Consider the following 25,616-nt stretch of genomic DNA (forward strand, 5'->3'; position numbering starts at 1 on the left):
CAGATCGTCACCTCTCCCTCTTATCACGATACTGTTGGCAATATGTGATGACACCATCACAGTTCCTCGATGGCGGAGTGGTTAACGCAGGTAAATGGTAAACAGAGTACTTTCTAATGTGTAACTATATTAGTATGATTATTTTTATGTTGGACCTGTATTTGTAGTGTCCGAAGTAACTTGCAGAAGCACAGAGCATTTCAAAAATATAAATACTTTCTGAGTAATTCTATGTTTAACTTGGCGCACAGGAGAATGACAGTTTTACGTATGATAGACAGCTGAAGGAAAACAAACCCACAAGTAGTGTGAGTGTGATATGATTTGCATAAAACTCGGTATCGAATCTTTATACAAAGGTTCGTCGTCTTTAAGTTTAACAATGATGAGCATGGTTTAAATAAACACAGTCGCGAAGTTTTCATTTGCTGCTGAAATTACGAAAACAGAATTAGGGAATAACAGTGTTTTCGAAGAGCTAGGCAAGACTTACTATGCCTCTCTAAGCCTCACTAAATATTTGAGTATACTTTTGTACCGAAGCACTTTTTTTCAAACACGGATTCTTCATTCCTGGAAATAATATTCTCGTCAAAAAATTTATCATATCAATTTGCATCTCAACCATTTTTTTTGTTTGATCCAAAATTCCAAAAATAGTCTTATACATAGACCGCACCCCAATTTCAATCTTTGTTTAAATCAAAGTACATCTGTCCACGCATACGTGCCCATGTGTGTTTGTGTGTGTGTGTCCGTGTCTATGTGTGTTTACAAGTAGACCCTATCAAACTGTGGAATGTATGGTGAAATTGATCGACCGCTTTTCGATTTCGCTAGCATTTGTTTTCCCTTGCCAACCCAAATTGAGAATTTTGCCTTCGTGGCTTGCCTAAATTACAGCATTCTAAAGATTCAAAGTGGAGGAGAACTACGCGTTGCGTGGTTGTGCGTTTTTTTAACACCAAAATGCAATGTAGTAGTACACACATGCTCGGGAACGCCTGATGGCGATATTAAATAACTCAATTACGGTGTAAATTTTGAATGTTTGGTTTTTTGTTTAAGCCTAAAATAGTTTAATTTTTTTTTGTACCAAAATTTGCCGAAAATAATGTAGTTTGAGTGGCTAAATAGCTAAAACGTAATCACATCGAATTTTGAGATCCATGAAGTTCGAAACAAGTGCGTGCCAATCGTCCTATAATTAAGTTACTTAATATTACTCGTTTTTTGATGTATTGGTTTTTTCTTCACTCAAGTTAAAACGTAAATTGTTCATTTTAATCACAGCCAATAGTTACGCAACAGAAATAATCTTTTCAGAAACTAGCCTTTTCCCGTCATAGTTTTTTCCCATTTGTTTTTTTTTTGCATGGTTTTGTGTGTTAAAAAGTCGCCAATATTTTTTAACTAATCTTACTCAACAAATACTAGAAAAGAATCAATCTCCCTAACTTAACAACGTAAATTTGAACTAGGCTTTTTTGTTTTTTTTTTCATCTCTCCATATCACAACACGGTTTTGCCGAAACGATAATTTTGAACTTTGGTTTCCGTTACTAAATATGACTTTCGAACAGTCTTTTCTATACGCGGGTGAGAGTGGGGGGCCGAAACAGTCAATTTTGATTATCTCCTCCACCTTCGAAGGGGGGTGTGAGTTTGCCTAAAAATCTTAACCCAAAATATACAAGTAATTTCCGAACTAGAATAGTATCTGGCCTGGAGTTGCTTCCCAGTGCGGAAATAATCGAATGAGTGTTTGTTTTTTTTTATTGTAATTGTGATTACTTTTCTTATGATATGCAACTAGAGTTAATTTCGCCTAAATTTCTACTATCTCATCATGCACGCTGACTACAGGGTGTGCTGTTTTGTTTTAGTTCTAAATTGTTACTTTTTACTTTGCTTAATGTAGCTTACTTTCGAAAGAACAGTATCATGTTTCGGGATATTTGATATTTTGTTTAATAAACTTTTACGTCCTCTCTAAAAGTTTTTGGAGCAGCTACTCGAAAGTAAATTTACACTTTTGCTTCGTTAAATAGTATGCTTCGCTTTCCGCTTCTTCTTACTCAAATAACCGTACTAAAGGGGTAATTTTCAATCACTAAAACTAAACACTTTAAAGATAATAAGGAACGTAATGCTTCTTCGCTTTCTCACATCTAACCGAATTATCGAAACCCGTCTGTCTCGGATCGTTCGTTTGTTTGTTTTTGTTTTTCCTGTCTATGGTGGCATGGTTTTGCCTCTGTTCCAGTAGGTAGGTGATACAAAAATATGTTCTTCAACTGCTGTTGACTGTTGAAACTAAAAGTATATGAAAAATCTGTCTTAAAATGATAACAAGAAAACTATGTTTAAATTTGCTTCGGTGCTGTGCACAGCAGTAAAACAAAACACTAAAAGAGGATGAATAATGCGAGTACAAATTGGGAAAATTGTTATGGTCACACGCGTTTGCCAGGAAAAAAATAGTGAGGAAAAATCTTGAGTACACCTTAAATCATACAAGATTTGCTATTGCTGGTCGCATACGAGGAGAGTACCCACACTTGTCTCCAGTTTACTGCTGTGTTTGTTATGTTTGCTTACTTCTGCAGTTTGCATTCGGCCTTCTTGGGTAGACAATAATTAATAACTAACTCAATTAATTAATATTCAATAAGATCACAGATGTCTTTTCTCAATTAATTATGTATATGTGATTCCCGAGGAGGCTCTCTGCACCAGTTTTTAAGGACGGTTTCGGGATCCTTGTTTCGCAACAGTTTTGGGTCGTTTTGGCTTCGTAGCAATGGAGTTGGATTAATAGAATTTATAAGAGAATTGAATGGTAATTCGGTTATAGCTAGCAAATAAAACCACCATAAAACTTTGCAGTATGTTTCCGTACATATCGAAGGACTTTGATTTCGATTAGCATATTATGCAAAGAGTTTAGCTGTAAACGTATATACTACCAAGATATTAGCGACAGAGGACGTAATCAAAGAGAGGCCTTATTTGCTCGTAGGATCATTTGAAAAAGTTTGCTAGAAAACATTTCAAACAAATTTATTGAAATGGCACTATGTGCAAATGAGAGCCTCTCTTTGTTTATTTCCTCTTCCGTTAGTAACTTGCATTTACGTTTAAAAGCTTATCGAAACAGTGGTGCCATATTGTTTGTGTAATGTCTGTAAAGGAATATTCATAACGTCCGTAGCTGGTTGTATAAATCTTATTTTCATTATAACATTGTATATTGAAAACAGAATATAATTTTGAAGGAATGACTCATGTTCGGAATACAGTCATTCTAGTACAATTTTGCTAAACAGTCCATTACTGTTTACAAAGTCTGTAGATATCTGGATCTGGCAGCAGGTGTGTGAGAGACTGTCATAAGTCTGTAAAATATAGTTATGTCTGCATCTTTTGCATCGCTGTATGCACTGGAACATTATTGGAAAGCTCTATGGTGACGTCGTAATAATCGAACAAGAAAGTAAATAAAGAGATAGAGAGAGTCTCTCAATTTTACACAGGTCATTGCAATAATGCATATGTGAGATTTAGTAGCACTTCTGTATGTAAAAGTCAAAAATTATTTATCGTTTTTATTGCAAAGAAATTAGAAAATGACTTCAATTTTTCAGCTTTAGCTACAGTTCTGAAACAGATAGAAATCTTGCTGCATTAAATTATGTATAAATACAAACATACAAAAAATCTTGATTTCTCTGTGAGAATTTAATTAATCAAATTAAATTAAACGTGGGAAACTCGTTAATAAATTACCGTGGTGTACAGCCGCAATTATAGTGTTGAAAACAAACATAAAAACCCATTTCTTCCTAACCCAATGACTTCGCTATCGTCCCAAAACGCTCAACCAAAATCGTCAAAAAACAAAACGACCTCGAAATTCGTCCACCGCGGAACCTTCACAGAGAGCGCCCTCGCCAGCTTCACGGCCAAATTGCCCGATTTATCTTACTATCAATTTAGGGGGTCAACGATTACCTCCATCGAATTTGAAATTGACGGAACACACATCAGTCAGCTGACATCCTCTCGTGTTTGTTTTTTTTTTTTTAATTTTGCGTCCGTCTTTGTGTGTGTGTGTTTTTAAATCCGAACCTGTGTCTATTGTTTGTTCGGTATCATTCGCGCCTTACCTGTTAAGAATTTATTGGTATAAATAGCACCAATATTAATTACATACGTGTGTGTGTGGTGTGGTTTTGTGTATAAACTTTCCTCAAAGATTATCGCTTATATAAAATAAATCTTTATATATTGCTTCATTACTCGCGTGGTTCATCCTAACAATCTTGAGGAGTTGGGGGGCGAGAGGATTTCTACCACTTCAGTGTAAGGGGCATATTTTTAGGGGATGTCTGGTTATTAGTTTCGTAATAGCTTCTCTTGTTGTCCCGTATGGTAGATTACAAGTGTGTGTAAGTTTAAAGTTTTTTTTGTGTACGGGGACTCCTCCCTGTGCGTCGCTTCCCACGATGTTGCAACTGCTGCTGCTGCTGCTGTCCTGCTTTTTTGTTGGGTATCTTCATCTCTATTTCAACGAGGTCCAAAACCTCATGGTTTTGTGTGTGTTTGTGTTCGGATGTTTGGGGAGGCCGTTCAGGTGAAGCCGTACATATCACAATGATGCTGCAGGTTGTATAGCAGGAGGAAGTTCAGCAGATGCAGATCTTCACACTATTGGGGCGATTCGTCCTTCCCATCGATCGGTGACGGCGAGAGGAATTTCCGCACGTACTTGGGGTAGTGCGTCTTTTCGTGCGCCTTCAGGATCGTCGAGCGGGAGAACGTTTTGCCGCACATCCCGCAACGAAATGGTCGCTCGCCTAGGGAAGAAACAAAATGGGTCATAGCTATCGAAATTATATTATTGGTTTAAACGGGTTGTAATCCTGTCTTTGGATGATCATCTGTAATAACTAGTGGTTCTCAATTGGATTTTGTTGCATCAACAGTGTGGTCGACGCTTGCTTGACCTAAAAAATTTTGTAAAGAGAATTGCAGAGAGCTTACATTGGATCGTTTGGATTCGTTTTCAGCTGTCAAAAATGATTCCAAACGAACAACTGTCTATCATGATTATATGGGATATGTCATACTATATCGGGACATACGTGGCCAAGTCCGATTTAAACGCAGAAAAAATAAGTTTTTTAGTAAAATTATGCATGTTATTTTACTAAGATACTAATTTATCGTAGTGTTAGTTTAACCACTCAGCAGCATTATAACCAAATATTATCTAGCAGGCCTCCTAGTGGCGAGGCTGTGAACTTGTTGGTAAAATAATAATTGGTAAAAATCTGTTGTACTTTAGGGGGTCTTTTTCAATAGATAACCGATTCCAATAGCGTTGGTGAGACTGGCGCTAACAAGGAAAAGGAAGAGAGATAATATCAGTAATGAACTAGGAAAAATCGCTCCAATTGACATTGCCGGTAGAGAAGGTGTGAAACTTGTACAAAGCACTGAACATGTGATTCGATTTCTAAGGCCCTGTAGACATTGGAATACGGAAGCCAGATTAGGAGAGAAGTATTGAGACTGACAAGTCTACATCCATCCAGAAGGCTACCCTCAGATGGGGCTGGATAGTCGTACACTTTTCAGAAGGATACCACCTGGTATACTCTTGTCTGTGATACTGGAAAGGAACCTAAATTATCGAAGGGGCTGACTGCTGTGATATATTTACGGCATAATACTGAAGACGAAACTGACTTCATCATCGGATAATAAAGTCCCACAAAACCTTTTGATCTCTGGATGGAGGAAGCTCAATTAAAAGAACACTGAAGGTCTAGCTATCAAGTCTGCCGCGGAAGGCTTTTAGTTTAGCAAAAATAATCGTTTAATCCAGACCCAACACAAAGATGGCATAGACACATAGACCAAGAGAAAGTGAAATCTCTTGTGCATGAACTTCTTAAGCTGGGAAAAATGTTAGCGAGAAATTGGCAAACGTAGTGAGAAAAATCAACCTTTAGGCATCGTAAATGAGGTAGCTATTACCTCAATAGTGACTTGCAACATCAAATGTATTCCATGCAACCTTCAGCATACCTAATAATGCTCGGCGGTTCTACTTGTATTTATCTAAGAACCATTTTTAGTAGATCATCGTTTTTTCTCGGACGTTTTACCCGAAGATCTAAGATCATCTGCCTACTTTCTATTTTTTCCCGAGTCAAAAAAATTTACATACGAGCAAAGTGAACGGTAACCAGCAGCATATCGATCTAGTGTGGAAATATTGAATTTATTTTTACCAATAGATTCAGGACAAAGCACTGCGGTTATTGACTCAAATGTTGCGCGCTATGCCCGAATCTTCACGAAGTGGTGAAAATGAAGCTTATTCTCACAGAAGTCGACTATGTTTCATAATCTGCACCGTTCAGTACTTATATTCAGCATATTACACCTACCAGGCCCGTAGCCAGGATTTTGTTTCGGGAGGGGCTTAAAAATTATTGCATAAATGTATTAATTCTGATGACTTGAAACAATCACTGGAAACTGAACGTAATTATGAAAAGTTCTTAGTGAAAACAATTCCAAAAATAAGACAAATAGACACTAAAAACTCTAATTATATGTTACCTGTTACAAGAAAGGCTATAGTGCATCGACGAATTAAATTTGATTATTTTTGATTTACAAGTTAGAAATTTCTCTAGTTACAAAAATGAATAGTCAAGAGCTCAAAGTATTAAGGGCTGCTTGAAAATGCTACGCTGCTTGAAAATGCTACACATTCGATACACCTTTACAATTTGTAGAAGACGCTAAATTGGAATGAGTAGAAAAATATCCAAAAACCCGTCTCATGAAACTTTACACGCATTTGCTAATCAGAAGAACGAAACCAACGTCAAGGTTGTCCCCATGAATAGGAATATATCAGTGTGAAATCAAAATTTACCGTTGCAAAGAATGTCCGAACAAAGTGAATGTCGAAATTTGCTTCAAATCTTCTGATAAGGCAGGCGATTTGTAGATGCAGAAAATAGGTTCAACTCCTATTTTCATGATCAGGTTTCTTTCTACTATTACTAGCTCTTTGACTTCATCCGAAGTTTGCGTTAACTCGACTTTATGAAATTTTCAATTTAAATGATACTGATCATGTCGTAATCAAAACAATCCTGAAAAAACACATGTTTTTTTCATTTGACTCTCATAGGTAATGGGTTAAAGACTATCTTCGACAACATTATCAGGCAACTCAGAATAACTATCTTTTTATCTATTTAAGTTGATTCTTTTTAGGTACTTTTTATATCATTGTACTTATGAATTAAAAATATCGTAGACTGATTTTCCTAGATCCCTAAAACTATAGTAAAAGTCAAAATGTAAAGTGAGTGCAAAAACTACTGATTTCACTACAAAGCAAGAATGCCTTAGCTCTATTGACTTTTGACAATCTTGCAAAACCGTTGTAACTTGAGAAGATTACCTAGATTAAGTAAATATTATATTTGAACATTTTGGTTTTATTTATTTATTTGAAGGTTTTATTTCAGAATTCGTGGGGTTTTGGACAATGTCAAATATATATTTCAATGATTTAATCTACTAATGGAAACTACCCAGAATTTAATCTACTGAGCGAAACTGCTCAGAATCTATTCACAAATCGAAAGAAAATTACTTAGCACTGATTACTCAATGCTTCTAATTTACATAAAATTTGGTAAATATAACATTGATGACACCACCAAAATAACTAGAGACTATAAACATAGATAATAATTTCAGCATCACTTGCTTCCGACACATGGAAGAGAACACATCGCACTTGCACCTAATTTGCCGAGGATTTCTTTTAGAGTTGTCTGTTTTAAATTACAGCAAATTATCCGTTTCCTGTAAAACTTTTGCAAAACTCTTTGCCAATTCATTAAACAAATATGAACACTAATCTGTTTAGTAATAGGTTTGTTTGTGAATAAAAATAATTAGCTCTTGATTTTTTTCAATCATCATCAAGATTGGAAGAGATGTATGATTTCTTGAAGAAAGTTGTAATGTTTGTCTGATTACATGTTTGTTTCATCACTATTTGGGAAAAAGTTTCAATTAAAGTTGTTGCACCTAACGCAACGAAGCCGAAATGAGAAGATCAGAGCGCAATTCGGAAAGAACTCGTGTTGAGTGTATAGTAAAGATAGAAGAGTGATCTTGAGTCGATTTAGATTGGTTGATTTTTTCCTCTCTTTGCTCTCTTATTTAAGATTATCTCTCTCATTTTATTCCATGACGAGCAAAAACGGAACGAAAGACTGTCACATACTTAAGACATGAAATCGAAACTGTTATCCCAACTTATTGACTTATAGATTCAATCAGTCCCAACATTTTAGTCCCTCTTCGTGATTCCCTATTATTTTACCACTTTTTGCCCGGTCCACTTTTAAAAGAATTTTTTTTTGCACGTTTGTCGAAGATATCACGGATTTACGGATTAACAGTGTATTAGTACGGAACGAATTACTCGTAACAATGAAATGAAGCGTTAATAAAAATGGTATTGCGTTAAAATGACGCGAAATGAAAATTCTATTCTCGGCTCAATCGTTCTCAGATAAATTGAAATACTTTTTGTGTAGCGCAGAGTAGTGTACAGAGAACAGAGTGTACAGTGTGCACTGACCTAATACAGAAATTCAAAATTGTGTGCAATTCAAAAACTTATCATTTAAAAATAACAAACTGGGTCGTGGGTCTTTTATATATTTCCTTATGTAAACAATAAAAATAATATAACGAGTTTATGTGGTTGTCCTACAGATCTCGCGCAAGCGCTTAGCCATTGCACGTGGAAACCTGTTTACGAGGCGAGGAAATATTTTTTTCCTCACCAACTATGTCTTGGGGGGGAGTAGTTCATTTCTATCTCGCTATTGTACATTTCCGTGTCATCATCGTAGTTGCTGCCTTTATGTTCGCGAATATCTTCCTTGCTTTTCGCCCTCAATAATTGCCCTTCCAAATAGATTCCATTTCTCCCAAATATGACATTAATCTGCGAGTAAGCGGTATCCGATCTTGTAGCGGAACATTCATTTTCTCATAGTCCATATACAGAAGGATCTTAATTATAGCATTGTCACACACAACCTTGTGCTTTAAGTTGTGCGAAATGAATGGTTTCGTCTGCACTAATTTGTTGAGCGCTAAATGCCTGCCATGGTAGAACTGGATAGAGCCGGTTTCCGAAAGTCTAATCTCTATTTACACCTTCAGGATGCGAATGATCAATAATTTTATAATCACCGCATTTGGCTGGAGCACCAATTCTTGCTTCTGCTAATCACTAATCTCGACAGATTATTACAGCTACAATTAAAGTAACAGTCTCTTGTATTCTTCAGACAAGGCACACAATATAAAAGTTACTTTTTTGTTGTTCGCTTCGCACTGGCTCGAGCAAAAGCATAAAGCACACTGAATTTCGTGACCATTGCCTTCGGTGGTTAGAAATAGCCTTCTTTAACTTTTTCTCAATAATTTGTTCAAACCAAATAAGCAACAAGTTTTGTTAAAAGTCACCGGTTTTTTAAATTTATTTTTGAAAAATTTCGGGGGGGGGCTTTAGCCCCCTAGCCCCCCCTCTGGCTACGTGCCTGACACCTACACGATTTGGCACCGCATACTTGCCCCAAGCTGTACCTCAGACTTGGAGAAACTTCGTATCAGGTGTTCCTATCGCCGTTTTGTGGTAAAAATGCGAGTTTAAATAACTATTCCTTCCTACCTTCAAAACACACGTAGAATTATACAAACCGCACTCCTCGAGGGCAGATTCCTACGCGCCAGGACTCTAGACCGATGGTACATTATAGGAACTCTTGCGCGCAAGATTCCGAGGAGAAGGCACCACAATCGGTTGATCACTGGTCTACATATTTTCAAAACCATAACTTGAACGACAAAGGTTGCTAAATTTGCGGCGGCTATTCAGGCTATAATGACACCTTTAACAGAAGCGTCCAGCATCTTCAAATCAACAGCCCGCCCCATCAGCGAGGAAGATCATTCAAGTGACGGTTTTATGCTCGTAACAATGATTAAGGAAGAATATTTGATCGCGAGCACCATGATAGTTTTAAAAATGACCACATTGACGTGAATGATAACAAGCGAGAGGTGAATGATCCGATTGCTGCAGCAGGAGAGCAAACAAATATTTACTTGTAGCGAAATAATGTGTGCGATGAAAATGATCATCATGGAACATGGGTTAGAAGGTAAAAGAGAGAACGTGGTGAGTAGCCCGTTGAATATCTTAAATCATATAACTTGCAAATTCTGAATCAATGGAACATCCTCATTACTGGAAAAAGCACCTGAAAGATCCGGAACTCCTTGTCACCACAGTTAAAGGAATGGATAAATTCAACCATTTCGGATCATATTGAAACAGCTTTGAACATGACAATCCAATGGTGAAAAATTATTACATAATTTTTTACTTTTAACGACATTCGAGACGACGAGATTACTAAGTAGGGAAAGTTATGAAAATTTAGAGCAATAGTATTCAAGTGGAGCAAAGATGTGAAATATACAGGTCGGAAAGCTAGAAGTGGCAGTCATTGGAAACAGGCTTAAAATCCTACAGGCTAATCTTTTATCTTCTGTTGGCAGGGGTCGAGCTTAGGTAGCATAACTACGAATCACTCAAGTCTATTCCATAAATCCCCAAATATCATCGCGATTTCATTTACAAGGTAAAAGAAAGTCAAAACGAAATCTCCAATCCTTAACGGAACAACTATAGAGTCTTCTATGAAAGCAAAATATCTTAGAGTAATAATAGATAGCAATCCGCATATCAAACGAACTACGGAAAAGCTTTAAAATGCAAGATGGTTGTGACATACGCTGAGCTCCTCCGAAAAGCGAGAGTCGATCTGGAGAAGCAGTTAGGTAAGAAAGTGCCGAAAACCCACTGAACTGAGAAAGACAAGATGCTCTTAAATCCGAGGACAGGTCAAGACAACTTCAAGACGCTCATCGAAAAGGAAAGCATTCATAAGGGCTTTAGAATATGAGACCTCGACGAGATCACAACAAAAAAAAGAGTTGGGCAGTGCGCCGAAGTAAAAATATGTTAATCACAGGAGCCTCCGACACACGGTCATATTCACCGATTCGATGTCGAGAGCGGAACATCCAAGCATCCGTTCGTTCTGGCCATCGATGCCTACTGAGGCCCACTGGTCGCAATATGCTGGGTCCCGAGCCATAGTGGTATCAGAGGCAACACAGACGCCGACCGTTTAGCAGGTTCCAGAAGCACACGCTAAAGTTCAAGACCTCAACTGCCACCTGGACCGACCGAGATAGTCAAAGAAAAAAGAACATACTTTCCTGACTCCGCGTGGAGCACACCTTGAGTGACCCACGGCCACATCGTGTCCAACGTGCCCCCATCAGAATGCCCTCATGTCACTATCGAGCACCTGCTCTACAACTGCCAATGTAATTCTCCAACAAGGAACTCAGTAGTCGAGATAGGCTTAAATTTGAATAAAACGTTTATACCTGATGAAATCTTTAACGTAGCTTGTTCAGAAAATTTGTCCAGAGACTTCGCAAAGAAGGTCACTTCCGTGCCAGATGAAAGATACAGAAGTTAGTTCTGCTTCGGAAACCAGACAAGCCTCATGATTTCCATTCGTCGTATAAATTAAAATGTTTACTGGATACCACCCTTGGAGATGATTATTCTCAAGAAGATGACAAAATATACGCAAAGAGACCACAGACCACAAGGGTTCCACAAAGCTTGTATGTTCTTCATTCCGCTGCCGAAAGGTACAGATATGGTTTGCTTTGCGTACGACGTCATAATAACAGTAGTGCAAGAGACGTTGAATGCGGCAGCAATGCTGGTGACCAGAGCTATCGACAAGGTTGATGTAAAGAGCAGACAGTCCACTGTAACACGGAGTTGCTTATTGTGTTATGATCGATGAGTGGCTGCCACGTCAACTACGTGAAGGCGGACATCTATTTTTGCACTGACATTATTTTGGGGTTTCTCCTAATTTGAAACGAAAATATCACCAAAGTGCGGCCTTCTCTGTCCTCTCCCTTTCGTTAGATTGTTCTGATAAGCTTTGCCCAAGATTCCATATGTCTTGGCATAAGTTTAGGGAGTTGTAATATTGCCAAAACTCTACGAAAATTCGGCAACTTCATGTTGAATATAATGCAATGATTTTTCCCGGTGTTTTTGCTTATAGAACACTGCCGTATTCAGGTGTTTTTTGTGTGGAACGTATACGTGAGTTATTCGAATTGAACAACTTTTCAAATGTATGTAACCTTCGAAGAAGTTCACAACCCGAACTTTTGGTATTCGGTGGTGTTTTGTTCTTAGAGTTCTTGCAAGTAAATGTAAATTTTACACAAAAACTTGATTTTGAATTGAATCAAATAAACTTTAAAACTAATAAATGGAACTGCCAGTACTAGTAGGGTGATTTGAAATTTCGTGTTCGAGAACAAGTAGGGTAAATAGGTGACTACTGCTTGTTCCCACTACTGCTCAGCGAAGATTCGAACCCCATCGGTTGGGAAATGTTGGCTAACCTGCTAGCAACGTGGACGATCGTGATTGGCCACAGCCGATTCAGAAGTTGATGTCCGGTAACGGCCGAGAGCTCCGACCGGGTCTGGAGGAGGTATAAAAGGGCCATTCGACCTCAGATACGCTCTCTTATACCTGAAATGGTTGAATAGTATACATCTAAAAAAAGTGGACGTTTAAAGTTAAATATTGTTCTGTAAAAAAGGAAAACGAAAGAGTTTAGTAAATGGGAAACCAGTGATCCCGTAGTGGTGCGCGAGTACGAGGCCCACAAAAGTGAAACCTTCGGCCATTATACGGAAGTGTTGAGTGTCCCGGCCGCAGAGGAGCGGTGGGTGCATATCCTTGGCGGAGAGGCCGAGTAGGGAGACACGGCGAATAGGCTGACCGCCGAATGCGGCCATAACCACGTGAGCACGGCCGCATTAAAAGTGACAACGACGACGACAGGATAGTGATCATCGACGAACAAGCAGTGAGTTCAATTAGTTCAGGTACCCAAATTATGATTTTTGTATAGATGTTGATTATTAGAAAATAAAAATATAGTTCCGATTTTTAAAGAGCGTTGGCCAAGTTCTTGCGTACGCCGATCGATCAAATTTCCGGTTGAGAGACATTTAGGGTTACAATACCACAGGTAAGTCTTCCCTCGCTTGCGCTTAAGCCGACCCTGAGAGGTAAAAGACACGCCGGGCAATAAAAAAGTTACATGTAATTGAACAACAAATGTTATTTTTGTATTTCATGTATACAAGCACAATCGACATGTTTGTGGTTGCCAGCAAATAGAACAAGCAGTAAATATATGCATGTTGGTTAATTTGTTGCATCGGAATTGGATTTCGCGTCTTGCTGTGTGGCCAAGTCGGCTGCCAGATACTGATGAGCCGTCGAAACGTACGGTTAAAGTAGAATCAAATTAGCTCTCTTGAAAGAAATATGTACAGATGAAAAAAAAAACTTAAATTTTCTTTGAATTAACCCTCTGCTTCCCAACCCCATCTTTTGACGGGTTACGGGAAACTCGCTATAGAATATTCAGCGAAGAGTGCACGATGAACTTTGCATACAGCAATGAAATGGGTGCAAGTTTTACACAGTTTAACTGTGTGCGAGGTAATACCGCCACTGCCGGAAATCCATAGCGTCTGCCTCATTAACTCACGCATAGTTAAACCGTCTAAAACTTGCACCCGTTTCCTTGCTGTGTGCATGGTTAATTGTACGTTCTTTACGCTGTTCGATTTGAAATTTTGCATGTACACGAACGATTGTACCGTCCGGATGATATAGTCATCATGTTGCTCGTTTGGACAGCGAGCGACGACTGTTTGAAATGGACATGCGGCTTCTCTATTTATAAACTACTTGTATTTGATATAGACACTTAGGTGCGAATGTGTGTAAATGCCAACGTTGTCGAATATCCGTAGCGTTCACCGCTTATTGTACCGTCCGGACATTATAGTCATGATGTTGCTCCTTTGGCGTAACAACTGATTCAATCGGATAAGCGATACCTCTATTTTTAATTTTTCGTGTTTGATTGACCACTTAGGTGCTTCCTCTCCCTATTGACGGCTTTGCCTGAAAAATATTGCCTCATGAATGGTAATTTCCCCTTTTTTCGTGAACTTTTCGATTGACTACTTCAATAAACACAGATATTAAATTATTAACAATATTCTTTGTGAATCGGCCGGTATAACAAAGATTAAAATCCAACTAGTGTCATAGCTAAGTTATAAACTTGCAAACGCTACACAGTATCGTTACATAGGAGATATTTTAGATTTTAGAATGACACCTAGCGCCAGATAGTGTAGTAAGACATTTTTTTTGGAGTTCATAAAATTACATTAGAATGAATAGGAGTAAAACTTAGCTTGATCAATTTTGCGCCACAATGTATATTGGATACAAGTCCACAGTGTATTGAAGTTTTATAAATCCTTTCGGATCCACACAATTTGTCCAATTAGTTTAATGCTTTATGCAGAAGAACTAATAACCCGACATTGTATGGTAATACATCTAACATTATCAGGTTATACAAATGCTCGATAGAATCGGTTCTTGACAGTGAAATCGATTCCAAACGATCCAAAAGGGTATCTCCCCTGTTTTTTTCTATGAGTATGAGTTTTTTCTCTATGTTCATAATAATGTTGTGAAGTACCGTAAGATAAAGTGTTGAGGTTTCACGAATCTGTACAAATTTGAGGAGGCGAAAAATGAAATTTTGTATTATCCCCGTTGTTTTGAAATATTATTGTAAACTAATAAATCCTAACAAGCTAGATTGTCTTCGGCTACTTTATTACATCATTTCGACTATTGGTAATATTCTAGGAGAATTGTGTTGAGCATTAGAAGGTTGAGCAGCATAGCCCTTAAAGAAGTAAGTGGTTTCAGAGCCCCGAACTATTACAATTCTCGAGCGTTAATGCACGTTTCGGGATTTCAACCCTATTACTCATAAAAAGACAAAAATAGGAAGTTTTTAACTTCGCTGGGTGCTTCTTGAAGTCACAATTTTAGCTTGTCTTTTTGAGGGTTGAAAATGCGATGTTCAGAAGGTAACGAAAGCTTATACCAAAATGATCCTAGAAAATAACCCCTCTATGTAAGATATGAAATATCAACCCAGCACAACGTTGGTCAATTAAAACACGCTGAGAACAATGGTCTAGCATTCAGTCATGAAAGGATTACAACCACGATAAAGGAAACAATTTAACCACGTACCTGTATGCACCCGACAGTGATCCTTCATGTGGTGCCTCAGCTTGAACGCCTTACCGCAAAACTCACACTTGAACGGCCGGTCTCCGGTGTGCACCGGCAGATGGGTGATGAGCGAAGACACGTCGGGGAAACTTTTACCACAGAACTTACACAGCACCACGTTGCCCTGATCGGCGGCGGCCGCATTACCGGAAGCGACGGCAGCGGCCTGCGCCGCAACGGCGGCCGCAAATTCGAGTTCCATCGGCGACGCTCCATCTGGTGGCTCGAGGAGCTGATCCAGTGGTGGCCCCGTCCGGTGGGGTGCATAGTGCTGTGACGGTGACGGGGATTGCACTAACGAGGCAGCCGCCGCAGCCGCTGCCGCCTGCTGGTGCTGCGCCTGTTGCGTTAGTTCGTGATGTTGCTGCTGGAGCAGGGCCAGATGCGACGGGTGTATCAGGTGGGCTGTTTCGCGATACTTGAGCGTTTCCAGCGAATGTGACAGTATGTGCCGAGTCAGTTTGCTCTGGTGGGGGAACGTAGCCCCACAGTACGGACAGATCGGGTAGATCGAACTAGGACCACCGCCGGGCACCTGATCCGGACCACTGGCACCGCTACCAACACCACCACTACTCAGCCCCAGCGGTGGCCCGCCGAGAACGCTCGGACAGAGACCACCGACAACGACACTACCGCTGCCGGCGTGCGGTTCTGATGCTTCCTGCAAACCAAACAAAAATCGGACATCAACTTCTTTTGCTACCTGGTTTGATTGTTTGTTTTTTTTTTGGTTTTATAATCACGAAAAAGCGCTAACGACTTTCTTATTCAAAACTCAACGAAAAGTAATAAAGGAAAAACGCAAGATAATTGTGAGTCGTTAGGATATTCAATACTATAACGAACAGAACTGAGAGCGGAAGGCAAAGAAAGTGCTCGTGACTGCGTCGGTCACTGGTCCTAGTAATCTCTCTATCGAAAGCTCATTCGCGGCATCGATTACTGCTGTATGAAAGGAAACAAACTACAATTCACGTACGGAAAAACGATTTTCCTCCATACTTTATTTGATTGTTTATTTCGAAATTGCCGAACATTATGGTATTCTTTTCTGACAGCTAATTGGCATTTGACGCTTCGCTTGGTTGGTGCAAGAAATGTTTCTGATTCATAGCTCTTCATACTTTACTATTTCTCTAACGGGTGGTCTAATGATTTTCGCCACCCGGGTTCGGTATTCGACCTTCGGCAGATTTAAAATGTAGCCTTCGCTTTTTGCGAGGTAAAATGTGTATATTGTAAATGAAAAATAACTTGAACTTTGCAGTTTTTTTTTCTTCGGCAGATAGAGAGAGATAGAGAAAGGAAATCAAATTGGAAAAAGAAATATTGTAAAAAAACAATAAACGAAAGGAAGGGACCTAGAAAGAAAGGATAAAACGACAAACAACGAAAGTTTTGGTTGCGATAGCCGCATTGTAGCGGTCGAAAATGCTCGTTCTTAATTTAACTGATTATCTATTTTGTGCTGTAGTTTTAAATAACCAAAATGTTTTTTTTTTTCAAGAAGTTGAAATTCGATTTTTGTCTGGTTGTATCGGGCATATCTCTTTTTGGCTTATTTAGATTTTTCAGAAGCGCAAGCGCAACGGCATTTTTGTTAGCTTCAACTTGATCGCTTTTATTGATTTGACTGACTGACTGACTGATTATTATTAGTAACCGATTGGGTGTCTTTCCTTAGGACAGGGACAGGTCGGTTTTTGGATGGGCTAGGAGCAGGAAACGGAAACAGGAGAAAGAAAGTTTCCTTCTTAGCTTGGATGGATGGTTTTTTCACGAGGGACCGAGGGTTGCTTTTTACGACAAAAAATCCAATTGTTCCCATTTACTGAGAGTTGTTTCTTTGCTTTTTTTCTGCTTAGGTATATACACAAAAATTTCATATGAAAGAATTGATATATGAGTGAAAAAACATTAGATAATAAATAGTAAAATGCACTCGATGGTAGAACAAAAACTTAAACTAATAATAAAATTTAGATTGTTTTATAATTACTTTCTTGATTTATCAATAGAGTGAAAAACAAAAGTGTTCTTTTTGCAGTTGTAATAAAAATATGTTTAGCACAGCCATGTTCAAAAAACGGAGATCAACTTCTTGACAGTTAATAAAAATAAACAAATACTGGAAATTTGTTCCGAAATCTTGCTATTTTTTGTTTTGCCGAAAGGGTTTGAGAACAAAATAAAGTTTGTATTTTTTCTGGGAAAAACGAGTAAACTGAGTAATGAAATAACAACTTAAATTTACATGTTTAGATCTGTAAAAACACACAAATACGTAAAAGTACTATATACACATTTAACACATTGAAAATTGAATATATTTACACACACACATTTAGAAATACAGTAAAAAAGAGCGCTTAGGTCATTCGCGGTTATTGATCGGGTTTCGGGTTGCAACCGAAATCTTTTCTCTTTATCGTTTTTCCTGAAAACTCAACCAAGTTATGCGTCAAGCGTCATGATTCCTCTACCTTACTGGGGCTGTTGCATTGTAATTTGTTTTTATTTCTGTCGCTCTGGTTTAAAAACGGTTGACGCAATTCGCAGTGCCTTTCCACCTTCGCAATAGTTACCCACAGTGAATATAGAAACAAAAACAACATCAACTACGCTTACTACTAACATCGAACTGTGGGGACTTCCGTCCGGCATGCCACTGGACACCGCGCAGATTGCGAATGGTAGCCCCTCACAGACCAAAACAGTCGCACACGTGGGAACCTATCACGCGGTGGGATGAGAAGTAAAAAGTTCATACTGGCAGGCGGGGTCACTCGTGGGTTCCAAGAATCCAAAGTGCGTGCGCTATCGGTTTTGCGTTCCCGCCACCACGGGGACTGCAATTGAGTAACAGAAATGCATTGCGTTGGTTTGCAGTTTGCTGCTGTTTGTTGTTTTGCAGGGAATTCTCGGAATAGAACTTGTTACTACCTATTTATCGGGCAATGCAAGTGCAATGGTTGGAGTTTACGTGTTCTGTATTGTTGCATGTCAGTTCGTATGCCTATTTTTTGGTTACGTATTTTGCTGGGTTGTGTTATTAATAAGTCAAAAACTCCGTTTGGGACGAGCCCGAAATGTCGCTTGAATAGCATAAAAAGGTTTTAACTTATGAATACGACACAGCGCAGTCGAACATGCTACTCGGTTCCACGAAATTTGTTTTATGGTTCCTATCCATGTAGGATTTGATTCTGGCCTAATTGAAATATACTTACAGGCAAATGCCAATGTCGAGAATTTTAAGCTTGATGGGGGCAAAGCGATTGGCGGGTTATTTATCACGTGACATTCAAAGCCGCGTGATGATACGTTAGATACAGCGTGTGTCAATTAGTCATCTGTCCCTATCCGAATGCTATTGGAGTGAGCTCGAGTAAGTAGTGGAACTGTAATTTTGACATGTACGTTATGAGCAATCGATGTCATCTAAAAATGTATTCGTGTTGTGTTGGGTACGCTTATTTTATGTTTTCATGTTGAATACTAATAAAAAGTTACGATAATTGCCGGAATAATAAAATAACACTTATTTAAATTGAATTTGAAGATCAGCTCGAAGTGTTCGATGACATGTTTTCTTTGGTTCGTGTGGAATGCTTAGATTTGTGGTATTTTTGCCTTTCTCAATAGAAAGGTATTGCAATTGCTCTGAAAACCGACTTATTAACGGAGGCCCGGAGTGCCGGGTGACATATACCATTCGATTCAGCTCGTCGATTTCGGCAAATGTCTGTGTGTGTATGTATGTGTGTGTATGTATGTGTGTGTGTATGTGCGTCTGTGTACGCGAACACAATCTCACTCACTTTTCTCAGAGATGGCTGAACCGACTTTCACAAACTTAGTCCAAAATGAAAGGTGCAACGTTCCCATAGGCTGCTATTGAATTTCTAATGGTTCCGGAATTACAGGGTGATGAGTACGATCACGTAGAAAATGTCGATTTTAATAAATTCTGCAATGAATGTATAATGGTGAAAATTTTTCCAAAATGTGACCACAAATGCTTTGATTTGTAGTACTAGGTCACTAACAGCCATTCAAAGTCTTTTTGGTCACATCATCGGTTCCGGAAGCCCCGGCGGAAGTATCCGAATTCAAAATAACAGTCACATTGGTTTCTCGGAAATGGCTAGACCGAATCAACGAAACTTAGTCTCAAATGAAAGATGTTGCGTCCCCGTAAATGGCTATTACATTTTATCCCGAACCGACTTCCGGTTCCGGAGTTACGGGTTGTGGCGTGCGATCACATAGCAAGTTGTGATTAAAACCGATACTCCGATGAAAGCAAAAAAGGTAAAAAATTCGCTAAAATGTCTCTCAAACAACTTAAATTTGCAGTTCTAGGTCACCGACGGCCAAACAAACTTTCGCTGACTACATTGACCACCATATACGGTTCCAAACTCATATCAGTTTCTCGGAAATGGTTGGGCCGATTTTCACAAACTTAGTCCCAAATGATAGCTATATTATCCCCACAGATGTCTATAAAATTTCGCACGGATCGCTTATATGGCTCCGGAAATATAGACAACCGTCCGGTCACATATGAAATTCCCATATAAGCCGGAAATTAATTTTTTTCAAAGGGAAAATCGAATTCGAAATCGAATTCGTATTTTTGATGCCAAACATCTTTAAAATGCATGAAACGTCGAGATTTTATGTTATCACGAAAAAAATGAAATCTTGGGCGTAGTTGTGTGTGAATGATCGCGATTGTATGTTCGTCTTTGTGTACCATCGCGAAGGGCTCGGGCGTTTGGATGTTATTGTGTTCGATTGCGTGGGCGTTTATTTGTCGCGTAGACGTTTATATGTCGCGTATGCTAGCGTGTCCCTTCGCATGCTTAAATTCGATTTTAAAACCGGATGTCCATTTGCATATTCGCGTGTGTTCTTGGATGATCGCACGGATCGTGAATGTAATATTTAATTTTCAGTGTATGGTTCAGATGCTAGAAGAGAGTGAGTTCTCTATCACTATCAACTCTATCACTAGAGTTTCCGGTCATGTCGCTATGGAAGGTATTGTCTAGTGAGTATGAGCGTCATTTTTTCTGATTGGTCCAGCTGAGGGCATGGGTCTAGGCTGCTAGGGCCGAGAGGTAGAATTTCCGGACGTAACCATTTCATGATCGCGCGAACACAAGCGTATGTAGGCTCATTCTTGAGACCACGCTTGTAAATTTATAAGTGCTACAACGTTCATTTAGTCACCGGAGTGATATCCTGTTTGCAAGATCGTAAGCGTAGGTATGCGTGGATGATCGCGAAGGGCTCACGCGTTTGTATGTGAACGTGTTTGTCGCGTGTGCTAGCGTGTATGTAACCGTGTGGCTATTCGCATATTTGCGTGTATTCTTGAATGATCGCGCGCGGATCCTGAATCTGATACTTTATTTGCAATGTGTAGTTCAGATCCTAGAAGAGAGTGAGGTCTCCCATATCACTAGAGTTTCCGGTTATGGCCAAAGAGGCATCCACGTAATATAAAATCACCCAAATAACTGAAATAGAAGTAAAAAATCTCATCACGACAACTTACAGCTTACAACTTACGGTTTTTGATACAAACGAGCCTGATATATAACACAATTTCTATTATGCCGCATTTCTATTATGTAGGGTTACAGCACCACTTCTCGACACGTCACCAGCTCATCACAATCCAGTCGAGACTTAGCGTCCTTTCCCTTGTGCCATTCAGCACCACGACTCGGCTCCCTTGTGTCATTTAGCATTGCAACTTCCTTCAGCACCACTTACTTTTTGTACTCCTAACTTGTTCGCGAACTACTCGGTCTAGTTCCCGACGATGGACCTAGCCTACTCCGACGGAGAGTTCCCCGGCGAGAGAAGTTCTACCGAAACCGAGCCAACCAACCAGATATGGAGGTCAGTTCGGCGATCGCAGTAAAGCAGGGCGCCCGGTTCGCTGCTGCCCCGACGACCCGCGACTGGTGGTGTCTCGTCGTGGTCCACTCAGTTTAATCCTCGGCGGTGAATCTAACTTACGCCGACGGAGAGTTCCCCGGCGAAGGAAGGTCTCCCGATACTGATGGATTTAGCACCATAACTTCTTGAGTCCTCTGGCTCCTTATCTGGTGCCATTTAGCACCGTAACTACTTTAGGCCCTTTCCCCTCTTATTCTATTTCGTCCAACTTGCCCTTGTCTTGTTCGCGAACTACTCGATCTAGTCCCCGACGGTGGACCTAGCCTATTCAACGGGGCTGCTGGTAGGTGTTGAGGCTCATCCAGCGATTTCGGGTGGAGCGCAGCTTCCGGCTCACTGGCGCCCCAACGACCCACTGCTAGCTGTTCGACGCGATCTACTCGCTAATCTCCGGCAGTGGATATAGTCTACTCACGAGCTACCCGGCAGGGTGTCGAGGTTGGTCCGGCGATTCCGGTGGAGCCTGACGTTCGGTTCACTAGCGCCTCGACCACCCGAACCCGGTGCCACGTCGCTTATTACTCGACTGTTCCCCAGCGGTGGACCTAGTCTACACCGAGGGAGGGTTTCCCGGCGGCGAAATTTCTTCTAAAACCAGATTTGTGGTTTCACTGTGGCTCTCTAGTCGATGGCGCTACTTTGGTGGTCTCTTCGTCACTTTCTCTGCAACTTAAAGAGTATACTCGTAATCACTCTGTTGATAGCGTCCCAGGTATGCAGGTCGTGCTACATCTTTTCAACGATATTGTCAACTGTCACACCAGGCATACCCCTACGAACTTCTACGGACCTAGGGCATTCGAACACCACGTGTTCCGGTGTTTCTTGCACGTTCACATACTTCGTGCACAGGGATGACGAAGCATGTCCAAACCGATGCAGGTACTTCGGGAAACATCCGTGCCAGGACAAAAACTGCTTTAAATGGTAGTTCACCACTCCATGCTTCTTATTCACTCAAGCCGACATATTTGGGATGAATCGGAGAGTCCCCTTTATTTCTCCGCGTTGTCCCACTCCTGCTGTCATTTCACCAACGAGTCTGCTTGGACTAGTCTCCTTGAATTACGTGCATTTCTGCGCTGGTAGCATTCCACGTCCTCGGTCAGCGTGATGTGATCCCGGCGATAACGCATACTGTCTCCGACGATATTGTTCTGTAGGCTCTCGCGACTCGTACGGCCATCAGCCGGAATATCCTGTTCAGCTTTTCACAGTTTCACTTGGTTTTCAGCGCCATATTGGAGTATCGATGATGAAACAGTAGATAGCAGACGTTTCGTGCTGCTTCTAGGACTACCGACGTTTGGCATGATTTTCGTTCGTTGACTTCGCCGACTTTTCGCAAGCGTAGTCGACGTGGTTGTTAAAGGTCAACCGGCCGTCGATTATCACTCCCGATTGCTTCAGTGCACGCTTCGATGCAATCACGTGCCCTCCGACGTCGATCTGCATCCGCTGAACCGCTTTGCAGTTGATGACCAACAACACCTTGTGGTGAGCTATTTGCAGCTTCTCCGTTCATCCAGCTCTCGATCGCGCCTATTGTCTCCGTTACCGACACCTCCACTTCTTCAAGTGTCACCTGTGACTCGCATTTACCTCTGCCCTTCGCTCGTCTCGTACAGCAGTACTCAGCTCTGAAAGTAACTCTTCAGGGTCTGGCATAGATAGTCGGGAACCCTCATTATGTGCTGCGCTGGCTTCCCAGTTGGCGCTCTTAAATGCATTCTTCACATCTATCGTGACCACAGCCCAGTATCGATCTCCCTTTCGCTTCTGTTTAGATGCCTTCTCAGCACTCTCGAGCACTGTCCAAATTGCAACCACTGTCGATGCTCCTTTGTGGAATCCGAACTGCATCTTGGGCAGTCCGCGCTCACTTTCCGTGCATTTCGTTCCTGGCCCTGTGGCTTCGCTGGCTTCGACAGCAACACCAGCTGCTGGACCTTCCACATTTTGGAGAAGTTGCCTTCCTTTAGACACTTCTTCAGAACCATCCTGAACATGTTCGGATATGCCAGGATCGCAGATTAGTTGGCATTCCATCCGAACTGATTTCAGGCGCTTCGATGTTTCTGCGAGCTCGTCGTTAGTCACTTGCCGATCGTCCATGTTTGCTCCTTCTTCTTCGCCGTATGGCATTATTGGCTAGATACCCGAGCCCCCCCCCCCCCCCCCCCCCCCCCCCGTGGGTTCAAATACCATATAGCCCCATAGCATAAACTAGGAATATGGTCTGTGTCAAATTTCACAACCATCAAAACATCATAAAATGGGCTAAAAACCCATGAATAATCCCGAACATGTTTTTTTTTTATATGGGATCTTCCGGACCATGCCGATGGTGTTTTCCTGGGTTGAATCCATTTCAAACACTCAAAACACCATGCAGTGAGGATGAATTTGGACCATCAGCATGGGAACCCGAGCAAACGAAAAGCCCACAATACCCCCATGATCATGGGGTTTGACATGGGTGTTTGAAATGGGTTCAAATCATGAAAATACCATCACCATGGTCCGGTAGATTCCATATGAAATACCATCTGTTGGTGTATTTATGGATTATTGAGACCATTTTATGGTATCTTGATGGTTGTGAATTTTGTCACGGACCATATTTAAGGTCTTTTCAAGGGGCTACGTGGTGTTTGAACCCATGGGCTTTTCGTTTGCTCGGGTAGTTGGATTGTGCTTCGGGAAAAGACCCTTAACGATTATTTTCAGCTTACTCGGGCACATTTCGGCTGGTGTCGTCGATCCCTTCATTTTTGCCATCACGACTCGGTACGCGTAGCCCCAGGGATTGGCGTCTACTTCTCGGCACAGCTCCTCCTCTGACTTGTACTGCCTTGCGCTCCCCTTTATCTGGCTCCGATATTGCTCTCTGAGCCCGCCTTCTGGTTCTGCGACAAGCAGCGCGTAGCGTACTAAGCATATCGTTTCACCAGTAAGTTGGACGCCGTCTATTGCGTGGTTCCAGTTTTCGCAGCATTGTGGCATCGCAAACCACCACAACTATTCTTGTTAGGTCAGACGCATCCTCGTACCCGACGTTCAGCTGAAGTTCTTCAAAGAAGAAGTCTTTGTTGAAGGGTTTTATCTTCCACTTTCGCTCGCCGTTCATCTTTCTTCCTGCTGTAGTAGGGCTCCGTTGACCGATACAGTAGCGAATCACCTGGTGGTCACTATGCGTAAACGTTTCGCATGTTCTCCAACCCATGTTCGCCGTCAATGAAGCACTAAAGAATGTGACCTTCCCGTCTCTCCTAAATGTGTTAACATAACCTTCATTGTAGAATCGGAAGAGGGGGTCAAAAACGAAGGTTTTTTGGTCCACGTGGTACATGAATGGTCCCTTATTATATTGGTTCTTGGGAACGGCGCAAGGATTCTGATGCCAATATATGTGCAATTCGTCGATTGTAGGCTGCGCAATCAATAGAATAGTGCGGCACCCTTCCAAATATGCTCAAAATTGGGTCTTTACCCTAGCTGATTGGGCGATAAATGGTTATGTATGTTCAATACTATTGGAGTGGTACAAACCATCTACATTTCGTATCAAAACCTAACCTACGATTTCATCGACTTCGTCTGAAATGTGAAGTACATATTGAAATAAAAGTTTGGCTCTCATGAATAAAGCACCTTATCCATTTATAAGGCGGTGCCATTTTTTCATGTCGTGGAAAGGTCACCTTATAAAAGGATATAAAAATCCCAAAATGAGCAGGAACTGAAGTTCGTTTAGACAACAGTTACCAACTAGTAAGAACAGCTGTTTTGCAAAACTGAATCGGGCGAAGCAGATGCGATCTTTCGAAATGGAGTGCGATAACAGACAATAATCATAGCTAATTAGCTGTTCTTCAAATCTTGCAAGAATCCGATGTAATGCACAACATTATCTCCCATACCGTCAGAAGACTTGAAGCAAAACATTTGAGCTTTATTGTTCTAAAACTGTATAAATTGAAGTGACAGAGAAACTGTTCTACGTTAGCCCATGTAATACAAATTTTGCTATATCCATTTGAATGTTTAAAACGCTCCAAAGTACAAAAAAACCATTCCGAGAAGTTCTATCATTCGTACTCCGTGCCATCCCAGTAGCATAGCATAGTAGCATGAAAACATTCCGTGACGAGATTCGGTTCCATTGTTCGCAGGTGACATCTATACACGAGAAGCTACA

General features: G+C 40.6%; 1 protein-coding gene across 11 annotated transcripts in view; it reads right to left on the reverse strand.

Annotated features, from left to right (window-relative positions):
- Positions 1 to 25,616, reverse strand: part of LOC131678824 (longitudinals lacking protein, isoforms A/B/D/L) — a 573,802-nt gene that overhangs the window by 35,464 nt on the left and 512,722 nt on the right. The window contains exons 8-9 of one of the 11 annotated variants that reach the window (XM_058959270.1): positions 15,392 to 16,097; positions 1 to 4,859 (exon numbers count right to left, since the gene is read on the reverse strand). The exon at positions 1 to 4,859 is cut by the window's left edge and continues 23,668 nt beyond it. The exons of the other annotated variants lie outside the window; for them this stretch is intronic. Of the exons in view, the coding sequence (XP_058815253.1) occupies positions 4,711 to 4,859; positions 15,392 to 16,097 (855 nt within the window). The 3' untranslated portion in view covers positions 1 to 4,710. The remainder of the gene's footprint in view (positions 4,860 to 15,391; positions 16,098 to 25,616) is intronic. 11 annotated transcript variants of the gene reach the window in all.

Source organism: Topomyia yanbarensis, chromosome 1, assembly GCF_030247195.1.
Source record: "Topomyia yanbarensis strain Yona2022 chromosome 1, ASM3024719v1, whole genome shotgun sequence".
NCBI classification, from domain to species: Eukaryota; Metazoa; Arthropoda; class Insecta; order Diptera; family Culicidae; genus Topomyia; species Topomyia yanbarensis.